The sequence below is a fragment of the Hemicordylus capensis genome, chromosome 3 (genome assembly GCF_027244095.1).
Source record: "Hemicordylus capensis ecotype Gifberg chromosome 3, rHemCap1.1.pri, whole genome shotgun sequence".
Lineage (NCBI taxonomy): Eukaryota > Metazoa > Chordata > Lepidosauria > Squamata > Cordylidae > Hemicordylus > Hemicordylus capensis.
In genome coordinates, this window is record NC_069659.1 from 283,619,704 (window position 1) to 283,643,693 (window position 23,990).

Consider the following 23,990-nt stretch of genomic DNA (forward strand, 5'->3'; position numbering starts at 1 on the left):
TGAGTACTGGCATCAACAATGCACACAATTATTTCTAGCATTTTTGCATTGCAGATAAACTCACAGGCACATTCTGTTTCCAGACCTTGAAAGGGCCTCTCAGCTTAAGAGTCTGTCATTTGAAAACTGCTGAACTTTTCTTCACCACACAATGCAGGAAATTGGGATGTTTGCAATACTATATCCCAAAAATGCTGGCATGTGAATGTCTCATTCACTCATAATGTTTTCAGAGAATAAATACAAGGGGCTTTGGATAATCAGTGTCATTACTAGGTAAGCATTCATGCCATGATTAGGAGTAATTTAGTGCCTAGCTAAGAGGAAGATGAGATTTAGATTATAGGATTTTGTATAAATGAGGTCTGGCTAGTTGTAAAGGTAATAGATCTAATTCAGCAGCTTGGTTGAAATCTTTATTGTCCCAAATGGTGGGACCTAAGACCTTGACATAGCTCCATGTGTTTGCACATAAGTTGATACTAACACATGTTAAGGGCAGTTCCTAACACTAGGGGGAGTAGCATGCAGGGGCAAGATGACTGAAATAATGAAAAGTAGGTGATAAATCCTAGAACCCTCTCATTGTTAGTGCTGTCATCTGTTGTTCCATGGTCCTCTAAGCATAGTTCATGGAGGCACCAAAAGAGATATGAAGAATCAAATTATTTTTGCTATTTCACTTTCTCAGCTTGCATTACTGTTCCAGATTAGATTTGCCACATTTCTGTGTATAATATTTCTAAAATCCATCCTGCTTCCACTAAAACCCTTAATCAGACTCTCCTTTTAAACTATGCTGATTGTTGCAATGCTCAATTTACTCATTTGGCTCGCTGATTCACTTTTTTGGCTTGAATTACCATATTTATGTTGAAGTAGGGTAATACTTTATTAAGACCAAGTAAAATATCACAAAGTAGTCAGCAAGTCTTCAATTCTTTTTTTCAGGCTGGATGTTAAGATTGTGAGCCTTTGGGGTCAGGGATCTATCTTTATTTTTATTTCTCTATGTAAACTGCTTTGGGAACTCTTGTTGAAAAGCAGTATATAAATATTCATTGTAATTGTTGTTAATCATGGAGGAGCCCCAAGACCTACAGTTTAGGACAGTCTTGACAGAGTGCAACAGGAGATTTTATGCAGACTTAGAGGCTAGTCAAACTAGGATGTAAGACAGATTTCAGTTTTCACTAAGGGCTTCTGGGGCAAAGAAACAAAAATGACTTTTTAAAAAGTAATACCTAGTACTTCCTCAGATCTGTCTATAGCATTAAGCAGAACACAGAGGTCCCTTTTAAGGCAGAGAGTAGAAGTAAGGAGAAACACAGTAGTCTTTATATTAACAAAGCTGGAGAAGAATTTTAAGTGTTGTACTGAGTAAAAGAGTCAATAAAAGCCAGGTTGGATAGTATAGTAATACTATCCATATTCAGGAGGGGAGATACTTTTCTCCAGCTTTAAGATCCTTGTTCTGGATAGATACATTCATAATTTTTCAGAACCCACAAAAATAATAGGTAGCCATGTTGGTCCATTAGTTGTTTTTTCTTTTAAAGGCCAAAGTAAAGAAATAGCTTTATTAGATCAATAATAATATCGCAAAGTACTGTAGTCGGCAAGCTTTGGGGCAGCAGGAGATAAATGAATAACTGCAAGATAATTATTTTTTACAGAGAATGCCAATGTTTGTCACAGTTTGCACCAAGAGCTGGTATCTCACAGACCTAGCAGCAGTGGATCAAATTAAGTCTATATAAAACCTCTTGCACCCCATGTTAAGACTGTTACAAACTGCAGGCATTTGAGCTCTTCCCTCATACCCACATTTGTTTTCCACCCTACTTTTTGTTTTGCTTAACTAACAGCCTGAAGAGCAATGAAGAAGAACTTGAAAGTTTGACTACTTTGTGATATTTTAGTTGGTCCTAATAAAGATATTATCCTGACCTTTGGACTTTTTACCAACAGCTCAGCATATCTACCTATGGCTTTTGCATATTTATGCTGATGATATTGTCACATTCTCCCACATATACTAGCAGGCAGAAGTAGACAACACAGCTCACATAAGAACAGCCCTGCTGGATCAGGCCCAAGGCCCATCTAGTCCATCATCCTGTTTCAAGTGGCCCACCAGATGCCACTGGAAGCCTACAGGCAGAAGCTGAGGGCATACCCTCTCTCCTGCTGTTACTCCCCTGCAACTGGTACTCAGAGGCATCCTGCCTTTGAGGTTGGCGGTGGCCTATAGCCTCACCTTCTTCTGGAGCAGGCTTGGGAACAGCGGGGGCTGTTTGGTCTATGACTGATAGTCTGGATCAGCAGTATTAGGTCTGGGAGTTTAGCAATCTCAATAGGCTGACAGTCATTAATTACAAATTATTTAGAATTACAAATAATTCAAGTTCTAAGGGGCAGGACTTGATCTCTCAGAGCTGGAAGACACAGCATGCATTGCTGTTGAACCAACAGCTTTACAGTGCTGCTGTGGAGCGTAAATGGAGGACCATGGGTCTCCATCCCTCCTGAAGGCTCCCAAACCCAGCCTTCCACATCTGGGACCAGTCTTAGTTCCTCCTGTTGAGGAGACCCCTCCTCACAAGTAGCCCCTTCCTCATGTATTGACCCTTCACATCCGAATTGTCAAACTGCCAGTCTTGCGCTTTTCAGACATGGTTGCAACTAAAGCCAGGCTTGTTGTCAGCATCCCTCCTGGGGTTCCAGTAGAGACGGAGGTGGCTTCCCTAGAGGGGAATAATCAGCTGGGTCTCCGCTCCCTGTTTGCCTGGAGTGGAACTGGGTCCTGAGGGCCTGACAGGCTTGACATTCATTGGACCAGTTGGGTCTCCTCTACTTCTTCCTGCCCATGGTCACTCTCATGGGTGGGGGATGCTCTTGGGGTGCTTCTCCTGACCTTTCCCAGGTGGTTTGACCTGCCTGGTATCAGTGTGGTCTTAGGATCCCCTTCCAGGGCCTTAGTGCTTTGGGTTAATGCCCCCAATGACCGGGACCTCCTTGTCAGAGAAGACATCAGGAGTAATCTTGACAGATATTGACATTTTTCTTCTCCAGTGTTTTCTTCTAGTTTTGCTTTTGTTATTAACAGGTTAGCTGTAAGCTCATCATGAATGCTACAACATAACCCAAAGTTGAACATGGACAAAACTGAATTTATCACACTTCTTGCAAAATCCTCCTAGACTCTCAGCAGGCAGTTGCAGGGTCATAACTAAGCAACACAGGGGGAAAATGAGACATGGCTATCTCATTATTTTCAGTTAGATATTCTTACTACTGAAGCACACATGTAAACATGTTGACGTGTTTCCTCTCGTCCAGATCACTTCTAGAGCGTAGGCAGAGTGGGGACATTTCGCCCGCTTGTGCAACAGCAGACATGTAGAAGGGCTGGGGGAATTATGCACAAGCCCCAGACATGTCCCCACACAGTCCCTCTTTACACATGCACTTTGGTAGTCAGGACGTCAGCCAGTGGGACTCCGTAACTATTAGCTTAGTCTGGCTCCTGCCCACTGTTAATATCTGTTTTACTGTTCACAGCATACAGTCTGGTTTTGATCTCTCTTTTCATCCACAAGTTAATTAGGTTGCAAGGATCTGCTGGGTTGTTGTTTTTAAAAGTCTAATCTAATCAATGTTGCAAAGATTAATCCACTTCTTTTGATGCAGTTAAATCGTTGGTTAGAGCTTTGATTATTTTTCAATTTGACTGTGCCGTTGTTTTTCTTGATGAGCTCTCAACTTCTCAGCTTTTCCTCTTATTTCAATTCTAAATTCCTCTCTGTTTCATGTTTTCTTTCTTTCTTTCTTTTTTCTGATCATGTATCACCTTTTTATTCTTCTCTTCATTGGCTACTTTTTCCTGTTTGTTATAATTTCTGCTTTCTTTCCAGAGTTTCCATGATTTTGCTACTTCCTTTTTCCTCTGTGACTTCTCTATGTGCCTTCATTTGTTATGCTTTGCTCAGTCTAATCCTTCAACCTCTTCCCCAGCACTATTTTCGTTCTTCTCCTCTGGCTTTTCCTTATGTTTGGAACTTTCTCTCTCTTTATAATCTAGCTTTTCTCCTTTTAAAAAAAACTTTTCAAAAAAAAAAAATCACTTGTTCTGCACTGCATTTTCTTTTATATATTCTTAAGTTGCTCATGTTTTCGGTTCAGAACCTGTTTTTCAATTTTTCCAGTTTGCTTGCTTCCCTTCCCCCTTTTCATTCATTCGATTTCTATACTGCCTTTCCAAAAATGGCTCAGGGCGGTTTACACAAAGATATAACAAACAAATAAGATGGAACCCTGTCCCCGAAGGGCTCACAATCTAAAAAGAAACATAAGATAGACACCAGCAACAGTCACTGGAGGTACTGTGCTAGGGGTGGATAGGGCCAGTTACTCTCCCCCTGCTAAATAAAGAGAATCACCACATTAAAAGGTGCCTCTTTGCCAAGTTAGCAGGGGTAACACCCTTTTCATGTCCACACTCTTAATCTTTCTGTTGTATGAAGTGATTTTGGATTATGAGCCTGCAGGCAGGAAATCATATATTGCTTGTATCTCCCCTAGTAATTTTAGGTGCTTTATAAATATAATATAATATAATATAATATAATATAATATAATATAATATAATATAATATAATATAATATAATATATAATGATGATATGTTTTTCTCCACTGACTTTCTCTGTTGTTCTACCTTAACTTTAAACAACCTCTTACCTCTGCGTTCCTTCATGGTCTTGCTCCTTCTAAGCTCTCTTCATCACTTGCTTCCTAGCTCCTCCTTGGTCCCGCAATCCATCAAAAACTAATCTTCTTACCAAACCTCCACTCCCTTGCACTATTACGTATCTGCATGCTTTTATTTTTGCAGTCCTTTCCGTTTAGATAGTCAGTTAGCCTCTGCTTTGTCCTGCTTTATTAAAAACTAATTTCTTTTCTGTTTCATTCCTGATGTGTGTTTTTAAATAGGCTTTACTTTACTCTTGCTTCCTTAAGGTCTTTCTAAGTATCCCCTCTCTTATGTCTTGTATATTTCAGATTATGAACCTGCAAGCAGTAACCTGTGCATTTTATTCATCTTCAGCACCTAGCAAATTTTAGGAACTTTTATACATAAAAAGTTGTAATGGTAATGATGAAAGTAATACCTGGCAAGTAATATCTTCCATCTTTCTGGCTGACACAGGGTTTGCTGTCAATTCTGCGTAAATTGAAGAGTGCACCAGACCAGGAGGTACGGATCCTCCTCCTGGGATTGGATAATGCAGGCAAGACTACACTATTGAAACAACTAGCATCTGAAGACATCACTCACATCACTCCAACACAAGTAAGGAAGAGTCTTTCTGCCCTGCCAGACATTGCATGTCCAAGAACAAACCTTGTTGTGTGGAGAGAAGGGGGTGGGGCTACAAACAAAATCAAATTATAAGGGCTAATATAGATAAACATAACTCCAGCTTTATATTTTCAGCTGCACAATGGAAGCAGTTCTAGAGTAGTATCAAACTTCAGAGTTTATGTTTTCCAGACTCTGATTGTAGTCCATAGTTGTAGATCCAGAGGAACTTGTTTTGTTGTTTGGCCTTACATTTATTTTGTGGTCATACAATCAAGAACAGAATCTGGTCACATATCTTTAAAAAGAATTGGAACTGCTACAGATGTCATAATACCAATGTAGTTTTAGTAATGGTAAGTCTACAGTTCTGTGATGCATGTAACATATACCTGGGACCATTGTTCCCTATCACAGGAATTCCCAGATGTTGTTGACTACAACTCCCATAATTCCCAGCCAAAGTCATTGCAGCTGGGGATGCTGGGGGTTGTAGTCAGTTCAGTTCAAGTTTATTACAGTGCATGATCATATTGGAACAACATAAAACCATAATAAACACATTCATGATAAAGCCAAAACAACACTTATATTTCTGACATCAAACCAGATAAACTCCCACATGCTTTGATGTTCAATAATTACACTCCAGCTTATCATCCCTTACAATCTCCTGGCAGACTCTAATAGCCACCACAGAAAACTTAGCGACATTGTAGGTGATATCTGCCTTCTTGTCTGCTAAAAAAAGAGAAACAGAATTTTTCTGAACATCCTGGTAGGTGGGTTGTAGTCAGCTACATCTGGGAATCCCCGTGACAGGGAACACTGCTTGGGGCTGGTTCATATGTTAAGATATTAATGCATACATGTTGCAAACTCAAATTGTCTGTCTGCTGAAATGGTTCCATTTGAAGAGCAAATACATCTTTTTAATAATAAAAAAACTTGTTTAGACTGTGAATGTGAATGCACATACTGGAGAGATAAGATCTATAACAGTTCAAGAGATTAAACCAAGATATATAATGTGATGTATTTCAAGCTTTGCAGTTTTAGCAAATACACAGTGCAGATCTATAACATGTACTAACTAACACTTCAAGATGTGAAGGGGCATTAGTCCACTTTATACACACCGATGCTTAAAGTTTCTTTTCCGGACTACAGTCCTAGATAAATGCCCAATGGATCTCAATCCACAGATGGCCAGTGGGTGGTGCTAGAGATTGTGCAAGGTTGTATCTCCCTTGCCTGGCCCTAGACTGTGAGCACATTGCCTGTGAGATGATCCCACGCCCCAGAGAAAAAGCCCACCCTCAGATTCCAAGCGTAGAGCCAATCCCCTGTATTGTGTGGCAGCTCGTTGCCAGCCCACACCACATCCTGTTTTTCCAGTTGCACACTCCTTTCAATTGGAGCTTTAATTGATGAAATAGGCCCTTCAGAAGTGCAGCTGTTGCTTCTACTTTTCTCATATCAACTCACATACAGACTTCTGCTTCTCGTTAGCCTACGCATTGGGCTCAGCTTTCAGGAGCTGCAACTTGCTTCTGCAAGGCTTTGTGCTTTCTCCTTATCTGCAGTGTTCTCTCATCTCCCACTGCGCCCTCCTTTTCTGGTTATGAGCTGCAACATACATCTTTATAGCTTTGACAGAAGCAGACCCTGATCCATGCAAGGCTGCTGTATCCTTCACCTTGCCCACAGCCAATCCATCTGAATAGAAGCACAGGCCTTATCTTGTTGAGTTTTCCAGAGATGTGATATATAAGCTGTGAATGGTGTGTGCCTGCGAATCTGAGGCCAGGCATCAAGTTAACACTTGTTGTTCTTTCTCGTTGTCGCTGCAGGGTTTTAACATTAAAAGTGTGCAGTCACAAGGTTTCAAGCTGAATGTGTGGGACATTGGCGGACAGAGGAAGATCAGGCCGTACTGGAGGAATTACTTTGAGAATACAGATATTCTGGTAAGCATTGGTCACTGTTGAGTGCTGCATTAAGTACTTCAACAGTTAACTAACGCTGCTGCCTTAGCCACTGTCAGAGCTATTTGTTTTACAGCAGTCAGCCAGTCTAAACACTCTTGCAGATCTAGTGTGTATGTGAATTATGAAATCTGCAGAAAGATTTATTTTTCACTGGCCTCTCAACTGCATTCTGTGTGACAGTTCCATGGATGTCACCTTTCCTTTCAAATGGCTCAGTGTTTCAGGCTGAAATGCATGAACCAGATTGCAAGGTGGGGTCTTTACGCTCAAATACTTTCTCACTCCACAGTAATCTACAAAACACAAAGCTGTACTTTTGGTCCCACCAAAGTACAGCTGCATTGCCCATAGAGAAATCAAGTTTTATGGGGCTCTTCCCCCATTGGCAGTGTTTTGCTGGGTGCATATAGCACCCCAGGTGCCACTTACCAACTGCCACAGCAGTTGGTTTCTGGCTATAATTCAGGATATTGATTTTACTCTCTGGATGCCATATGGCATAGAAGAAGGCACATAACTTTAGGTTTGCCATACAGTGTAGAATTTTGTGGGTTTTGTTAGGGGTCTAGGCAATTTAGTGCATCTCCCGTTGCTTCTGGTGCTTAGTCTGCAGCTATAGCTGTGTGCCCAGGGTTTCCAACTGTCCCGAATTAAGAGGGACATCCCTCATTTCAAGGAGGAAATGTTCGTCCCATTTGGGACTGCATTTCTCCCGCATTTTGGTGGCTGGGGGTGGGCGAGGCAGGTTAGCAGCCAGCCAGCGGGAAGCAGCAGCAGCAGCCTGCCTTACGCTCCCAGTTAAAAAAAAACACTAGGGCAAGAAAACTGCCTCGCTGATTGGCTTAGCAGCCAATCAGGGAGATGGATCTTTCACGCTGGTTGTTGGTTTTTGACCAGGGAGGTGGAGGAGAGGAGGGCTGGCTGGGAAAGGAGTAGGGAGTCCCAGGCTCCAGCACCAGAGAGGACAGGGAATGTGCTAGTCCTCCTGGAGCAGGTCAGTGCTGGGAGGACCTGTTGGGAGGAGGTTGCAGCCTGCACCACAAGTCTGCAAACAGCAACCACCCTTGGTCCCGACTCTAGCCCCTGCACAAATTGGAGGCTGAGCTCTGCCTAAAGTCAAGCCTTGGTGCCTCTGTAAGTTGTTTCATGATTTATGTCCTTTGCTTCCCCTTGCTGATTGACCATGGCTGGCCCCAGTGGGTAGGAAGGTGCAGGTGGGGGGAGGGGGAACAAGAAGGTGAAAAGCCCATTGTAGGCTGCCTCTGCTTGGGGCTGGGGACTGTGAAAGTGATTCGGGTGGGAGTTGAGCAGGGGTTAAGCATGGGAGAGAGAAAACCAAGTTGCTTCTGCCTGGAGTACACTGCAATGAAGGGAGAGACACCCACTGAGGAAGGATCCAGCTTTGATCCTGCAGGTTTTTCCTTTCCCATTGTATCATGAGCATCTTATTCATATTTACTTAGAAGTAAACTCCATTGTACTCAGTGGGACTTACTCCAAGGTAAGTGAACCAACATGTGAGAGGCAGTGTGGCGTGGTGGTTTGTGTGCTGGGTTAGGATTGGGAATGCCTGGGTTGAGGTCCCTCCCTGCTCAGCCACGAAGGTCACTGGGTAACCTTAGGCCAGATACTTTCTCTCATCCTAACTGAGCAAAGAGGTGCCTTTTAAAGTGGTGACTCTCTTATATTTAGCAGGGTGGGGAGCAACTAGCCATCAGAGAATCCAACACCAGAGGATCCACATATGTTGGATTATTTGATGTCACATATATGCTACATGATGTCACAGATTCACTTTGTAGAATCTATGTACCATCAGGGAATCCGACACATGTGGATTCTCTGATGGCACATAAATTCTACATAGGGGTTCATTATGAAGAATCTATGTGACATCAAATAATCTAATCCCCATTATCCCCTATGGGATAAATAATAAAACTGAGTGGTATCTCAGAAAAAAATTGGGGCGGGGGGAGACAGGAGCAAAATTGGTCAAGGGCACCACAACCCCTTGAGCTGGCACTGAGGAGGAAGAGGAAAGGAAACAAACATGCATTCTCCATGTGGATTTCCCCCCACTCTCTTGTCCCACCCCCCTTCTGTCTTTTTCAATAGTGGAGCGAACTAAAACTGCTTTGCTACTCATGTTGTAGTGCCTTAGAAGACTTAGAAATGAGCATATTTATTGTGTGTAGCTTTTGAATGGCTGAGCTCTCTTTCTGGCTCCTGTATTGAATTTATTTTGCCAGAGTTCTTCTTACTTAAAGGTAATGGTAAAGTGTGCCGTCGAGTCAGTGTCAACTCCTGGTGACCACAGAGCCCTGTGGTTTTTCTTTGGTAGAATACAGGAGGGGTTTACCATTGCCTCCACATGCGCAGTATGAGATGATGCCTTTCAGCATCTTTCAATATCACTGTTGCCCGATATATTTTATTCATTCATTCATTCATTCATTCATTCAATATAGGTGTTTCCCATATTCTGGGAAACATACCAGCAGGGATTCGAACCAGCAACCTCATTCTTGCTAGGCAGGTCGTCATTTCCCCGCTGCGTCATTAGGTGGTTGCTCTGCAACAACCTAAATAGGGAATGGAGGTGGGGTGGAGGGAGGGGGAAGACTTTAAAGTTATTTCTTTCCCTGTTTCTTTTGTGCCCAAAAGGAGATGCTGCTGGCAAGGTGGGGAGGTTTTGTTGCTTTGTCTCTAGAGTCCAGCCAGAGCATGAAGGAGAGAGGTCCTCTGCTGCTAACTCACCTGGAGCTTCATGTTAGTGTAATTACTGCTGGAGGCGACAAGAGCTCCTGTAAGTCATTGACTCAGGTGTGGCCAACTTGGCTTTTTCCATTGCTGGTGGACTATTGCTCCCATCATTCCCAGCTTTTGTGGCTCAGGATGATGGGAATGATAGTCCAACAGCAGCTAGAAACTCCCAGGTTGGCTATCCTTGATCTGGGGAATAGTTAGGGCGAGCAAAAGGTAGATAGGGATTTGCTTGTAGGTTTCTAGGTGATACACGGTTTTGACTCCCACCTTTCTTCTTCTTAACATTATTTATTTTGTTTTAAGAACTTGATGACCCTCTTCCCCCCACCCGCCGCCCACCGTGTGCTTCTGCAACAGCAACCAAAACAGCTTACAAATAAACATCAACCATGAAGTATAAAATATTTGCAGGGGGGCTTTTTATTCATTTTGCTATGTAAACTATTTTGAGAACTTTTTGGTTGAGAAGTGGTATAATAAAATTATGTTCTAAATAATAACAGTGCTGGCATTATTCAATATTTTTACATTTATATTCCACTCTTCCTGCAAGGAGCCAATAGCATCAATTTATACAATTGCATAAACCTCCTGGCCCCACCCCCCTAGCCCCAAACTTGTGTCCCCCATTCTGGCAATGAAATGTTGGCACCCCTAAGTGCCAGGTGGTGAGGCGGAGTGGAGAGAGACCTCTGTTTCACAACTGCTAGAACACCAAGCCAGGGGAGCGTGAGGGAAGTGGGCAGGCAGGTAGGTGGGAGTAGAGAATTTAGACCCTCTTGCACTTTTGGTGACACCATCAGGGCACAACAGAGTCTGATTTGGTTCAGAATAAGCCGTTATTTTCAAAATTGGAGGCGGGGAGGAGAATACTTCAGTTCTCTAATTCCAGACCAGTCCTGGAGAGTTCACTCTATCACTGTCTGTGTGAAGTAGAGTAGAGATTCCAGTTGTGTGTTTGGTTTCCTGACCCATAGTGCCTGTAAGGATTCTGAGAAGACAAGTGTTAGTAATATGCTCCTCCCACTTTGTTGCAGGGTTGATAAAAATCGATGGATTTTTTAAAAAATCTGATTTTTATAATTTAAATTGATTTTTTTTAAAATCATAAAGAACCTAGTCAAAGATATCATCATGAATCTTAATCATAATTATATTCTATGACTATAACAGCAGTTTATGGGGATTAGAGATATAACAGACCTGATCAGTCCTATTTCTGCAGGTGGAGTATATGCAGCACATACATGCAGTCAAGCCCTTGCTCCCCCCACCCTCCGCCAAGTGCAAAGACAAAGAAGGACAATGAATGTTAATAGAGGATTTGGGGGGGGGGTGTATGGAGTAAATCTGAGCAAGGAGGAGGAGTCTGGGTATAAATGCACAGGATGGGGGCGGGAGGAGAATAGAAAGCGAAACCAAAAGTGACCAGAACATATTCATGCAGTCCTGAGGAAACCTTTTCTGGGTGTATCTTTCATTGTAGAAGGGAAACACCTATCATGGCAGCACGCTGTAAGAGAGACCCAATATGGGAATATTTTAATGAAGTTCCTGTACCTGTGGGTAAGAAAGGCATGTGTGCAAAATGCAAACAGTGCAAGAACAAAATGCAAGGCCTGCTTGCTCAAATGAAACAACATTATGAAAAGTGTGTACCTACCTTCTAAAAAGGAAACCTACATCTAGCTGTAAATATATATTAGGTTATATTAGACAACAAGAATATACTTTTATAGAAAACTAGTATTTTATGCCCATTATAATAACAGGTGCTAGCCTTCCCCCCCCCCTTATGTTTTGTGTGTGTGTGTGTTTGTCTGTGTGGTTTTTTAAAAAAGAAAATGCTGCCAAGAGGAGACGGAGACCGGGCCGGGGAGACGGAGGCTGGGACCGGGGGGCGAGCAGAGGCTGTAGAAAGCATTTTTTTAAAATGCAGCCGCCGCCGTTGCCGCTGAACTCCCACCCTCCCTCCCAACTTCCGAGACCACCTTACCCCGGCCCGTGTCAGTTGAGCGAAGAAAGTCCTTAATTGAAGAGGGAGAGAGGAGCTCGCAAGCAGAGCTCCTCTCTGAGCAAAGGCTCTTCCCGAACTGGTGCTTTGGGCGCGAAGGACGCCTATTGGGTCCTTCGCGTCCATAGTGTCAGTTCAGGCAGAGCCTTTGCTCAGAGAGGAGCTCTGTTTGCGAGCTCCTCTCTCCCTCTTCAATTAAGGACTTTTTTCGCCCAACTGACACGGGCCGGGGTAAGGTGGTCTCGGAAGTTGGGAGGGAGGGTGGGAGTTCGGCGGCAACATTTTTTTTTAATGCTTTCTACGGCCTCCGCTCGGCCCCTGGTCACGGCCTCTGTCTCCCCGGCCGGGCAAGGGCCCCAACGTGTCCCAGCCGCCTGGCTGCGGCGGCGGCGCCAGGCCTCGGCGGTGGCTCCGCCGCCACCTCGGCCGGCTTCCCCCGCTGCCTCCTCCCCCCACCCGGCTTTGGCAGCGCGGCCAGGCCTCGGCCATGGCTCTGCCGCCGCCTGGGCCGCGCCTCGGCCACTTTCCCCCGCCGCCGCTTACCCGGCTTCTTCGGGGCGGCCGCTTCTGGCCACCCAAGATGGCCGCCGGGTGCTGGTGGTCGTGTCTCCCTGGCTCTGTTCTGGGCATGCGCTTTGCGCATGCCTAGAACAGACCAGGGAGGCACGAATGCACGCTTGGTGTCCATCCATGGATGGACACCAAGCGTTTTATTAGAGAGGATGATGATTAAACAGAATCTTTCTGACTAGTAATTTAAATTGTAATTTAAATTATTAGAATTGAGTCCTTCTGTGAAGCAATTTAAATCATGATTTAAATCGATTTGGTTTAAATCAAATCAACCCTGCTTAGTTGTGAGCCCTGACTGTTTTGCACAAAGGTGCCTTTCCATCAGGGCTGGACAAGTGCCTTTGTCCAGGGCTGGATATTGACTTCATTGGGAATGTTTTAATTTTAGATAGCTATTTTGCCAGCATACTACTATGCCAATGATGGGGCTAGGACTAACTGGTGAGCAGGCATAAGATTCTGATTAAGACTCTATTATTATTATCTCTTGTTTACACAGTCAAGACAGGTGTTATTGACTGGTTTGTTTTATCCAGACATCGAGTCCTTCCCAAGGACCTAGGATGGCTGAATTTTATTGTCAATGTTGTTGCTGTTATAGATATTGTCGCAAAATATAGGCTCTTCCCAGTAAAGCTGCTTTTTGTAATTGGCTGATGGTGATTTCTGTGGCCCCTATGGTGTTGAGGTGCTCTTCAAGGTCTTTTGGAACTGCACCCAGGGCGCCAATTACCACTGGGATTATTTTGGTCTTTTTCTGCCACAGCCTTTCAATTTCAATTTGTAGATCTTTGTATTTGGTGATTTTTTCTATTTCTTTTTCTCCTATTCTGCTATCCCCTGGTATTGCTATGTCGATTATTTTAACTTGTTTTTCTTTCTTCTCGACTACAGTTATATCTGGTGTATTGTGTGGCAGATGCTTGTCTGTTTGTAGTCAGAAGTCCCATAATATTTTTGCATCTTCATTTTTTTCAACTTTTTCAATTTTATGGTCCCACCAATTTTTGGCTACAGGTAGCTTGTATTTCCCTGCTACCTTGTCATGCCTTTGTTTGTAGTCAGTCTGTGCGATCTTTTTACAACATCTGATTAGGTGGTCCACTGTTTCATCTGATGGTGATGATGATGATGATGATTAATTCAATTTCTATACCGCCCTTCCAAAAATGGCTCAGGGCGGTTTACACAGAGAAATAATAAATAAATAAGATGGCTCCCTGTCCCTAAAGGGCTCACATTCTAAAAAGAAACACAAGATAGACACCAGCAACAGTCACTGGAGGTCCTGTGCTGGGGGTAGATAGGGCCAGTTACTCTCCCCCTGCTAAATAAAGAGAATCTCCACGGTAAAAGGTGCCTCTTTGCCCAGTTAAGCAGGGGATCATTAATCTTCTTTGTTTTTGCCCCTCACGCTAGTGGTGCTCTGCCTTGTTGTTTTTAAATGACTTTTGAAAACATACTTTTTTCATCAGGCTTTTGGTTTATAATGTTTTAAAGTTTTATTTATGGTCATTTTAATCTGTTTTATATGATTTCTAGGTTTCAGTTACTGTTTGTTTAAATTGTAAACTGCCCTGAGATTTTATATAGGGCAGTATATAAATGTGTTAAATAAATAAATAATAAAGGTTCTCCTGGTGGTAGCATCCTGTTGGCACTAGGACTTATGGCTATGCTAGCTTCCCCCCTGCTGCCCCACTGACAATGGAAACATAGAGTACTTAACTGATCCTTGAGTGTTTAGTTCTGTTTCCTACATTGGGGATGATTAGTACCGGGACAACGGTTTGGAGGGAGGAGGGGTTTAAACCTTTGCCTGTCATGGTCCCAATCTGGATCACACACATCAGTTGAGGCCAATAGCAGTTTCCCTCCTGGGACAATTAGTAGCCATGGGCTGTTGCGCTGTGGTTGTGACCACAGCAGGAGCAAATGGTTAAATCTTCTATCCCCACCACCACCACCCATGCACTGCTTTCAATCCAGACTGGGTTCCCCTGCAGCTGCTATTTAGGAAAGAAACATGCCAGGGCCACAGACATGCTTAACAGAAGGTGTAGTTTGATCCTGAGTAGCAATGTTATTCCTGTCCAATGGGTGTAATTTAGGATTATGCTTTAAGGCGATGTATTATTATTATTATTATTACATTTATATCCCGCTCTTCCTCCAAGGAGCCCAGAGCAGTGTACTACATACTTGAGTTTCTCTTTCACAACAACCATGTGAAGTAGGCTAGGCTGAGAGAGAAGTGACTGGCCCAGAGTCACCCAGCTGGTATCATGGCTGAATGGGGATTTGAACTCGGGTCTCCCCGGTCCTAGTCCAGCACTCTAACCACTACACCACGTGCATTTATAGCTGAGGTTAGACTCGAACTGAGGACTCCGTGACCCAGAGCTTCTACTCTTACTCATTATACTACACCAGCTTGGCCATTTGTCTTTTGAGGCAGCATAGAAGTTTTTCGAAAGACTTGCTAACTCACAAGGTCCACTCAGTCCAGCTGCTGTTGTATAGGCAGTTGCAAGATACCTTGCAATTTTGCTGTTGGTTTTATCAGTGAAAAAATGCACTGTAGGATGCCTCAAGTGAGTGTTAGTTAGGAGCAAAAGCTGGTGCAGCAAAGAACAGACTGAATATTGGGTTTCTCCAGCAGACAGCCAAATGGCAAGCTTTACTCCGTTTACAAGCAACTTATTGCTGATGTTGATGAGGAGGATCTATAGAAGCAAGCTACAGACTTCAAGACTCTACACCTTTTTTTTTTGATGAGCATGCTGCAATAGCAATCAGCTGAACATGTTTCCAGTGTGTTATTACAGGCACATCCATTCAAGCAAAAAGACTGTCCTTTCTAGCAAAGATAATCTGTACTAAGTTATCATGTGAACAAATTACCATATTCTACGCAATTACTATTATCTGGGTACCTTGGTAGGCTTAGCTAACCTCTGGGGATCATAACCAACTAAAAAAACTAATCTCCCCTCCCTTATATAGACACGATGAGACAAAGAAACAGGAAGTATCTATTTTTGGGGCCAGATGAAACCCTAAAACCCTCACCCACTCTGTTCCAGCCACCTTCATTCTAGGAAGTTCAAGAAGGCGTTGACATTAGCATACACAGAGTTGGCCAATTCACATAAAATCAGTGGCTGATATCCTAAAAAAGTTCTTGTGTAATGAACAAAGTTGAACTAGTGCAAGAAGTTTGCACAGTTGTCGGTGCTTTTATGCAAAAGTTCCCTTTAAAACAAATGAGCTGTATCACAGGTTGCACACAATGCTAGTCTGGAACATACGCACCAGACTGAGCGCTAGCATTTAGCACAACAGCTTTGCACTGACTGTGTACTGCCCCTCCTCAAGTGCTTCATTAGTCAGGATGTCAGCCAGTGTTAGCACTTGCTTGCACCCATTTTCTCACTTATTGCAGCAGCCACTTGCCCTGACTTTCTTCACAGCCTGCTTGCCTCTGGCATAACTTTGACTGCTTTGGTTTCTGTTTAAGTCTTTAATCCATGAGTAGGCTTCCAAAGACTCTCTCCATTCTGATCTACCATTGGCGATCATGACTGAAAGGAAAAGCTGGAGCACAGAGCCCACGCTAGCCCAGTATGCCTTGAAGGGACTCTCATAAACAGATAGCCTGCTAGCTAAGATGCCTGCCTCTGCTCCAAGCTGAAGAGTATTACACAAGTAAGAGGCCCCTCCAAGAATATTTTTAACACATGAAGTGATTGCACATTCATAACCATGCAGGTGTGGATGAATGGGAGATACTCCAGCTACCCACACCTGTGCTATTTGGAAGCTACGCACAGTCAAATAAAGGTGTGTATATTTGGATGATTGCATATTCAGACACACACCTGCAGCTATTTGGCATGGAGCCTTCTACTTATTGGAAGTAGGCACTCAGCATGTATCTACCTTCATTGGTACAGTGCTGTACAATCAACGCCCTATGTTGTGGGGTTGCCATAAGGGCTGCAGTCTTCAGCAGTGACTGAGGTGGCGTGGCTTTTAGAAGTTAAGCTTAGCCTAGAGGTTATTAGAAAGCAGCCAGTGCTGCATAGAACTGGTTGGTTGTTCAGAAAGCACATTCTACTCTAGGACTAAACCAGTGCTTCACCACCAATTGGTGGACACCCCATTAGAAAGACACCCCATTACTACAGGGTGTTGACACAGATTCTCTAAACATCATTCCATGAGCAGTGCTTTAATTTCTAAACATCCTAGGAGATCAGAGTTGATACTCAGAAGAACTAAGCTGAAGGGAGCTGAAGTGGCAAGGCAAATGACTGGAGTGCAAGTGGAGGAAGACTCGGCACAAATCTGACAGATTGCAACATAGCACATTTGAAGATCTATGGTCTGGCAGTGTGAGCGGCGAAGAAGCTGTTCTTTTCTGCCCACAGATTCATGTCCAGCTGAGTAGTCTGGAGTTGTGAGGGGGCTAGTTCATGCCCCCTCCACCTTGAATTTGGAACCATCTGTCACTCGCAGTGATGGCTCTTTAATAACTTTTTGTGTGGATAAAATCTCTTGTATTTGTGCCAAACTAGACTCCACAGTTATTGCAGTCTACTGTAGAGGTGTCCAGCAACTCCTCTTGTAGGACTGAATTGGATCACTTTCAGTTTGTTACTCATGAAGATGTGGACATATTGCTTCAGACTGTACGTCCCACCACCTGCTCTTTTGATCTTTGCCCAGCTTGGCTCATTTCATCTAGCAGTTACATTATTAGAGATGATCTCGTAAATATAAATGCTTCTCTGAGGGAGGGCAAGATGCCTCCTTGTCTTAAGAAGGCTATTATTAGATCTTATCTGAAGAAACCTGCATTGGACCCCTCAACGTTGGCTAATTACAGATCTAATCTTCCTTGGCTGGGCAAGGTGCTTGAGCGAGTGGTCGCTTCTCAGCTCCAGGCATTTTTGGATGACACAAATTATCTAGACCCATTCCAAACTGGCTTTCGGCTGGGCTATGGGGTTGAAACTGCCTTAGTCGGCCTGATGGATGATTTCCAATTGGCTATCGACAGAGAGAATGTGACTCTGCTGATCCTTTTGGATCTCTCGATGGCTTTCGATACCATTAACCATGGTATCCTGCTGGGTTGCTTGAAGAAGTTGAGATTGGGTGACACTGTTCAACAGTGGTTCCATTCCTACCTCTCTGGCAGATTCCAGATGGTGTTGCTTGAAGACTGTTATTCTACAAAGTGAGAGCTAATGTGTGGAGTTCCATAAGGCTCCATACTGTTTTCAATGCTTTTAAATATCTACATGAAACCACTGGCAGAGATCATCAGGAGGTTTGATCTGGGATGTTATCAATGTACTGGTGACATCCAGAACTACTCCTCCATAACAACTTCATCAGGAAATGGCATGACCCCCCTAAATGCCTGCCTGGAGATGATAATGGGCTGGATGAGGGATAACAAGCTGGGGGGGTCTGTAGGGGGTCGGGACCTGAGAGATGGTTTAGATTTGCCTGTTCTGGATGGAGTTACACTCCCCTTAAAAGATCAGGTCCGTATTCTGGGAGTGCTCCTGGATCCTAAACTCTCCCTGATTTCTCGGTTTGAGGAGTGGCTTTTTATCAGCTTCAGCTGATATGCCAGATACGTCCATTTCTGGAGACAAATGACCTTAATACAATTATACATATGCTGGTAACCTCTAGGCTTGACTACTGTAATGTGCTCTACATGGGCTGCCTTTATACGTAGTTAGGAAACTATAAATGGTATAGAATGTGGCAGCCAGATTGGTCTCTGGGTTTACCCGAAGGGACCATATAACACCGATTTTGAAAGAACTGCACTGGCTGCCAATGTGTTTCCAAACAAAATACAAAATGCTGATCATCTCTATGTATAATTTTCTATGGCACACCCACTGCTAATCCTGTGCGTGGCAGTTCTTGCGAGTGTTCATGAGCAGCCACCAGGAGATGAAGAGGAATGCCAGAAAGCGGTGGCCGGCCGAAAGAACTGGCTGAAGGGATGTAGGGTGGGGGGACGAAGTGGCTGAAGGGATGGGGGGAGAACAAAGTGGCTGAAGGGATGGAGTCTAAATGAAGATGGGGCAGGGAACCAGATCGGTTACTGCGGGGCGGGGAAAGACAGGGAGAAATAGGGGCGCAGATGTTCTGCACTGGGTCAGCTAGTTACCTGTAACGCCCTTAACGGCTTGGGCAGGCGCGGCTCATGTACTCTCCTCCGGGGGGTGGCGGGCGGCTTCTTTAAGGTAAACTGAGCCAGTGCTCCATGCCGCCCAGCAGCCCCCGTGGCGGGGAATCGCCTCCGCCACTTACCTGGCTGCTGGCGGGGACTCGCCTCCGCAGGTGAGTGGCGGAGGCGATTCCCCGCCGTGGAGGCTGCTGGGCGGCATGGAGCACGTGCTCCATTTACCTTAACGAAGCCTCCCACCCACCCACCCCGGAGGCGCGTTCACGAGCCGCGCCTGGGCTTGGGTCCAGAGTACTTAAGGGAATGCCTTCTCTGTTGTCTGTCAAGATCATCTGGAGAGGTCCGGTTATGGCTGCCGCTGACTTGTTTGGTGACGACTCGGGACCGGGCCTTCTCTGTGTCTGCCCCGGGGCTTTGGAATGCACTTTGGAGGACACTGAAGACATACCTGTTTTCCCAGGCTTTTAATTAAAATCTAAATTTTAATGTGTTTTTATTTTTTGAGATTTTATGTTTTATGAATTTTAACTTTTATATTGTTTCATGTTTTAATTTGTACACCGCCTGGAGATTTCTATATCAGGTGGTATAGAAATACAATAAATTAATAAATAATTACTAAAATTATATACCTCTTTTCAACAAAAAGTTCTCAAAGCGGTTTACATAACAAAATGTATGAGAAAATGTTTCTCTGAACCCAAAAGGTTCACAGCCTAAGCATGCTCACAAAGGAGACACCAGCAAAAGCCACAGGAGAAATGCTATGCTGGAGTGAATCAGGATAGTTGCTCTCCCCCTGCTGAATATTAGAGAGCCACCATTTGTAAAGGTGCCTCTTTGCCCAGTTAGCAAGGGTAATATGAGTGTTCCATGAAGTGTCACTGGGTAGCTAAAGTATCCCCTGTTAACTGGGCAAAGGGATACCTTTTAAAGAGTATTTAAGAGGGGGAGAACAACTATCCCTATTTGACACAACACGGTGCTTCTTCAGTGCCTTTTGGGCAGAGAATGATATTTTTATTTTATTTGCTATGTATACCACTGACAAAAGTTTTTGTTGAAAAGTGATTTATTATTATTTTAATTAACTACAGCAGTCTTCTTCTCATGTCATCATGTTTCTATCTGAGCGTGAGTGAAATCTTATTCATGACCTTTTTGGCCGAAGTTGCATAACTGGATTTTAAGTGGCCCACATTCATGCACATCAATGAAACTGTGCCAGGTGACATAATATGTCCTAGATGCACTGAATGGGACCTGCATGGGAGATGAAGCTCTGGGAGGTGGGAATATTTGGAACTGGAAATATCCGACTCCTAACCCTCCAACCAAAGATAACAATTTAACTGTGACATGCCTATAACAACTTGATAAGCTGGTCTTTGTAATGTCCTCTTAAATAATGGAGAATGTTAACATTTCTCCACCTCGCCTTCTAATGAGCAGTGGCACACCTAGGTAATTTGGGCACCCAGACCTCCTCTGCTGTAATGCCCCACCACCACAAGCCCTCCACCACTGAACCTGGCTGCGGACTTCCTTTCTCTCAAACATCCTCAGAAACTAAGCTCATGACTGTGTGACAACAGAGGAGGAGGAGGAGGAGCCTTCTCCCCCAACTGCCAGTAAACAGGTTTGCAACCAACAGTGCCTTGAACTGTCTTTCCAAGAAGGATTGGTCCTCCCCAGATTGAAGGAATACCTGGATCCATCGCCAGAACGTGATCCCAAGGGAGTCTCCAGAGGACATCAACACTGACCCAGGAAAACTAACCAGCAGCAGCAGCAGCAGCTACCCTAGGGCAGTCCCTATCTGCATTTCCAATCCAACGCAATGGTGACAGAACGTCCATCTGCTACCATCTGCATATTCTTGGGAAAGGCTGTTTGGACAGTTAAATAGTTGACCATTACAGCTGAGACCTATCCTAATAAACTATCTAATAAACGGACAATAAGCTCACTAAATACTGTAAACAACCAACAAAAACAGTATGAAGATAGAAGGTCAGCAGGGGAAGGGGCACTTCCCAGTGTATTGCACAGAGTGCCACATGTATGACTATTTGCCCCATGGGCAGAAGTCATGGGTGTGTGCTCGGTGCAAGGAGCTCCTGGCTCTCAGGGAACAAATCCATTCCCTTGAGGCCAAGGTGGCGGATCTGGAGAAGCTCAGAGAGGCATGTGGACGAGACCTTCAGGGATGTGATAGAGGCATCCCACTCCAGGGCTGGTAGCTCCTCTGCTGTCAGGGAGAATAAAGGTCTTGGGCAAGGAGGACATCGGTCTGAGGAAGAGGGAAATGCTCCTTTAGAAGGGACCCCTTCCGTGGATGATGAGCCCATATCCTCTCGCACAGGGGATACTCCTCTGGGCAGTGGGGGCCTCCTTGTAGTTGGTGATTTGATCATTAGAAGGATAGAGAGATGGGTTTGTGACCCGCGTGTTGACCGCACGGAGACTTGCCTGCCTGGTGCGAAGGTTGAGGACATTACGCAGTGTCTAGACAGGCTCCTAGGCAGTGCTGGGGAGGAGACAGCTGTCGTGGTGCACGTCGGCACCAACGATGTGGGGAAATGCAGTCGGGAGGTCCTGGAAGCCCAATTTAGGCTGATAGGTAGCATTTTGAAGTCCAGGACCCCCAAGGTAGCATTCTCAGAAATGCTACCTGTTCCACGCGCAAGTACAGTGAGACAGGCAGAGCTGAGGGGTTTCAATGCGTGGATGAGACGTTGGTGCCAGGAGGAGGGGTTTAGATTTGTTAGGCACTGGGACACATTTTGGGGCAAGCAAGGCCTGTACAAAAGGGACGGGCTGCACTTGAACCAAGATGGAACCAGACTGCTGGCGCTTAAAATCAAAAAGGTTGCAGAGCAGCTTTTAAAATGACTCCTGGGGAACAGCCGACGGGAGCTGGGCAGTATCCCGTTTGGCAAAAGCCATCCTTTAAAGTGTGAGGCTGCAAAGAATTCAGATAAAACAGAAGGGGGCAGAGCAGAACCGCACAAAGAGCAGACGGCAGCCTGTGCCAGCATATAGGTGCTTATATGCCAATGCCAGAAGCCTCCAAGCCAAGATGGGTGAGCTAGAGTGCTTGGTTGCTAACGCAGAAATAGATATAGTGGGCATAACAGAAACATGGTGGAACAGTAAGAACGAGTGGGACACTGTTATCCCTGGGTATAAACTCTATAGAAAGGACAGGGAGGGGCGCCTTGGAGGAGGGGTAGCACTGTATGTTAAAGAATGGATAGAATCTAACAAGCTAGAAAACCTAGGTGGACTGGAGTCCTCCACAGAAACCCTGTGGGTGACTATACAAGGCCAGAAAGGGAACGTGCTACTGGGGACGTGCTATCGCCCTCCGGATCATAATGCCGACAGTGACTGGGAGCTGCAGGAGGAAATCAGGGAGGCATCAAGGAGAGGCAGGGCTGTAATTATGGGTGATTTCAATTACCCACACATAGACTGGGTAAATTCACATTCAAGTCAGGACAAAGAGGTCAAATTTCTAGATACACTAAATGACTCTGCCCTAGAACAGTTGGTCATGGAACCAACCAGAGAGAAGGCGACCTTGGATCTAACTCTGAGTGACACCCAGGACCTGGTGCGTGACGTCAGTGTCATCGACCCTTTAGGGAACAGTGACCACAGTGCCATCAAATTTGGGGAGAGAATCACCAAAGATGTCTCACACAGACATTTTGAATTTCAGAAGAGGAAACTTCTCCAAAATGAGGAGTATGGTGAAAAGAAAGCTGAGGGGGAAAATCAGGAGAGTCACTTCGCTCCAGAGTGCATGGAGTTTACTCAAAACCACAATACTAGAAGCCCAGTTAGAATGTATACCCAAAAGGAGGAAAGGTACAACTAAGTCCAGGAGGATGCCTGCATGGCTAACGGGTACCGTCAAGGAAGCCATAAAAGGGAAGCAGACTTCCTTCCGAAATTGGAAGGCCTGTCCAAACGAAGAGAACAGATAGGAACACAAACTCTGGCAAAAGAAATGCAAGGTGACAATAAGGGAGCCAAAAAGAGAGTTTGAGGAACATTTAGCCAAAAGTATCAATAATAATAATAATTATTATTATAATATAATATAATTCAATTTCCTTCCAAAAATGGCTCAGGGCAGTTTACAAAGAGAAATAACAAACAAATAAGATGGCTCTCTGTCCCCAAAGGGCTCACATTCTAAAAAGAAACATAAGACACACACCAGCAACAGTCACTGGAAGTACTGTGCTGGGGGTGAATAGGGCCAGTTACTCTCCCCCTGCTAAATAAAGAGAATCACCACGGTAAAAGGTGCCTCTTTGCCCAGTTAGCAGGGGAAATAACAAAAAGGGGAATAACAAAAACTTCTTTAAGTACATCAGAAGCAGTAAACCTGCCAGGGAGGCAGTTGGACCATTAGACAATGAGGGAGTGAAAGGGATTATTAAGGAGGATATGGAGGTTGCAGAGAAGCTAAATGAGTTCTTTGCATCTGTCTTCACGGCAGAGGATACTGAGCATATACCTGTTCCTGAACCAGGCTTTTTAGGGATGGAGGCTAGAGAGCTGAGTCAGTGACAAGGGATGATGTTCTCAACTGTCTGGAAAAACTGAAAGCTAACAAATCACCAGGGCCGGATGGCATCCATCCAAGAGTCCTCAAAGAACTCAAATGTAAAATTGCTGACCTCCTTGCTAAAATATTTAACTTATCCCTGAAATTGGGCTCTGTACCAGAGGACTGGAGAATATCAAATGTAACACTGATTTTAAAAAAGGGATCCAGGGGCGATCTGGGAAATTACAGGCCAGTTAGCCTAACGTCCGTTCCAGGCAAATTGATGGAAAACATCCTCAAGGATGAAATTGTAAAGCACCTAGAAGAACAGGCCCTGCTGGGAGTGAGCCAGCATGGCTTCTGCAAAGGTAAATCTTGCCTCACCAACCTTTTGGACTTATTTGAGAGTGTCAACGAGTGTGTGGATCAAGGTGATCCAGTTGACATAGTCTCCCTGGACTTCCAAAAAGCTTTTGACAGAGTTCCTCATCA

The 23,990-nt window shown here is 44.4% G+C and overlaps 1 protein-coding gene across 3 annotated transcripts in view; it reads left to right on the plus strand.

The window, feature by feature from the left end:
- The window catches only part of ARL3 (ADP ribosylation factor like GTPase 3), a 73,473-nt gene that overhangs the window by 23,854 nt on the left and 25,629 nt on the right, over nt 1–23,990 (plus strand). For all 3 annotated transcript variants that reach the window (XM_053306331.1, XM_053306328.1, XM_053306330.1), the window contains exons 2-3: nt 5,212–5,355; nt 7,218–7,334. In XM_053306331.1, coding sequence (XP_053162306.1) covers nt 5,212–5,355; nt 7,218–7,334 — 261 coding nt within the window. The remainder of the gene's footprint in view (nt 1–5,211; nt 5,356–7,217; nt 7,335–23,990) is intronic.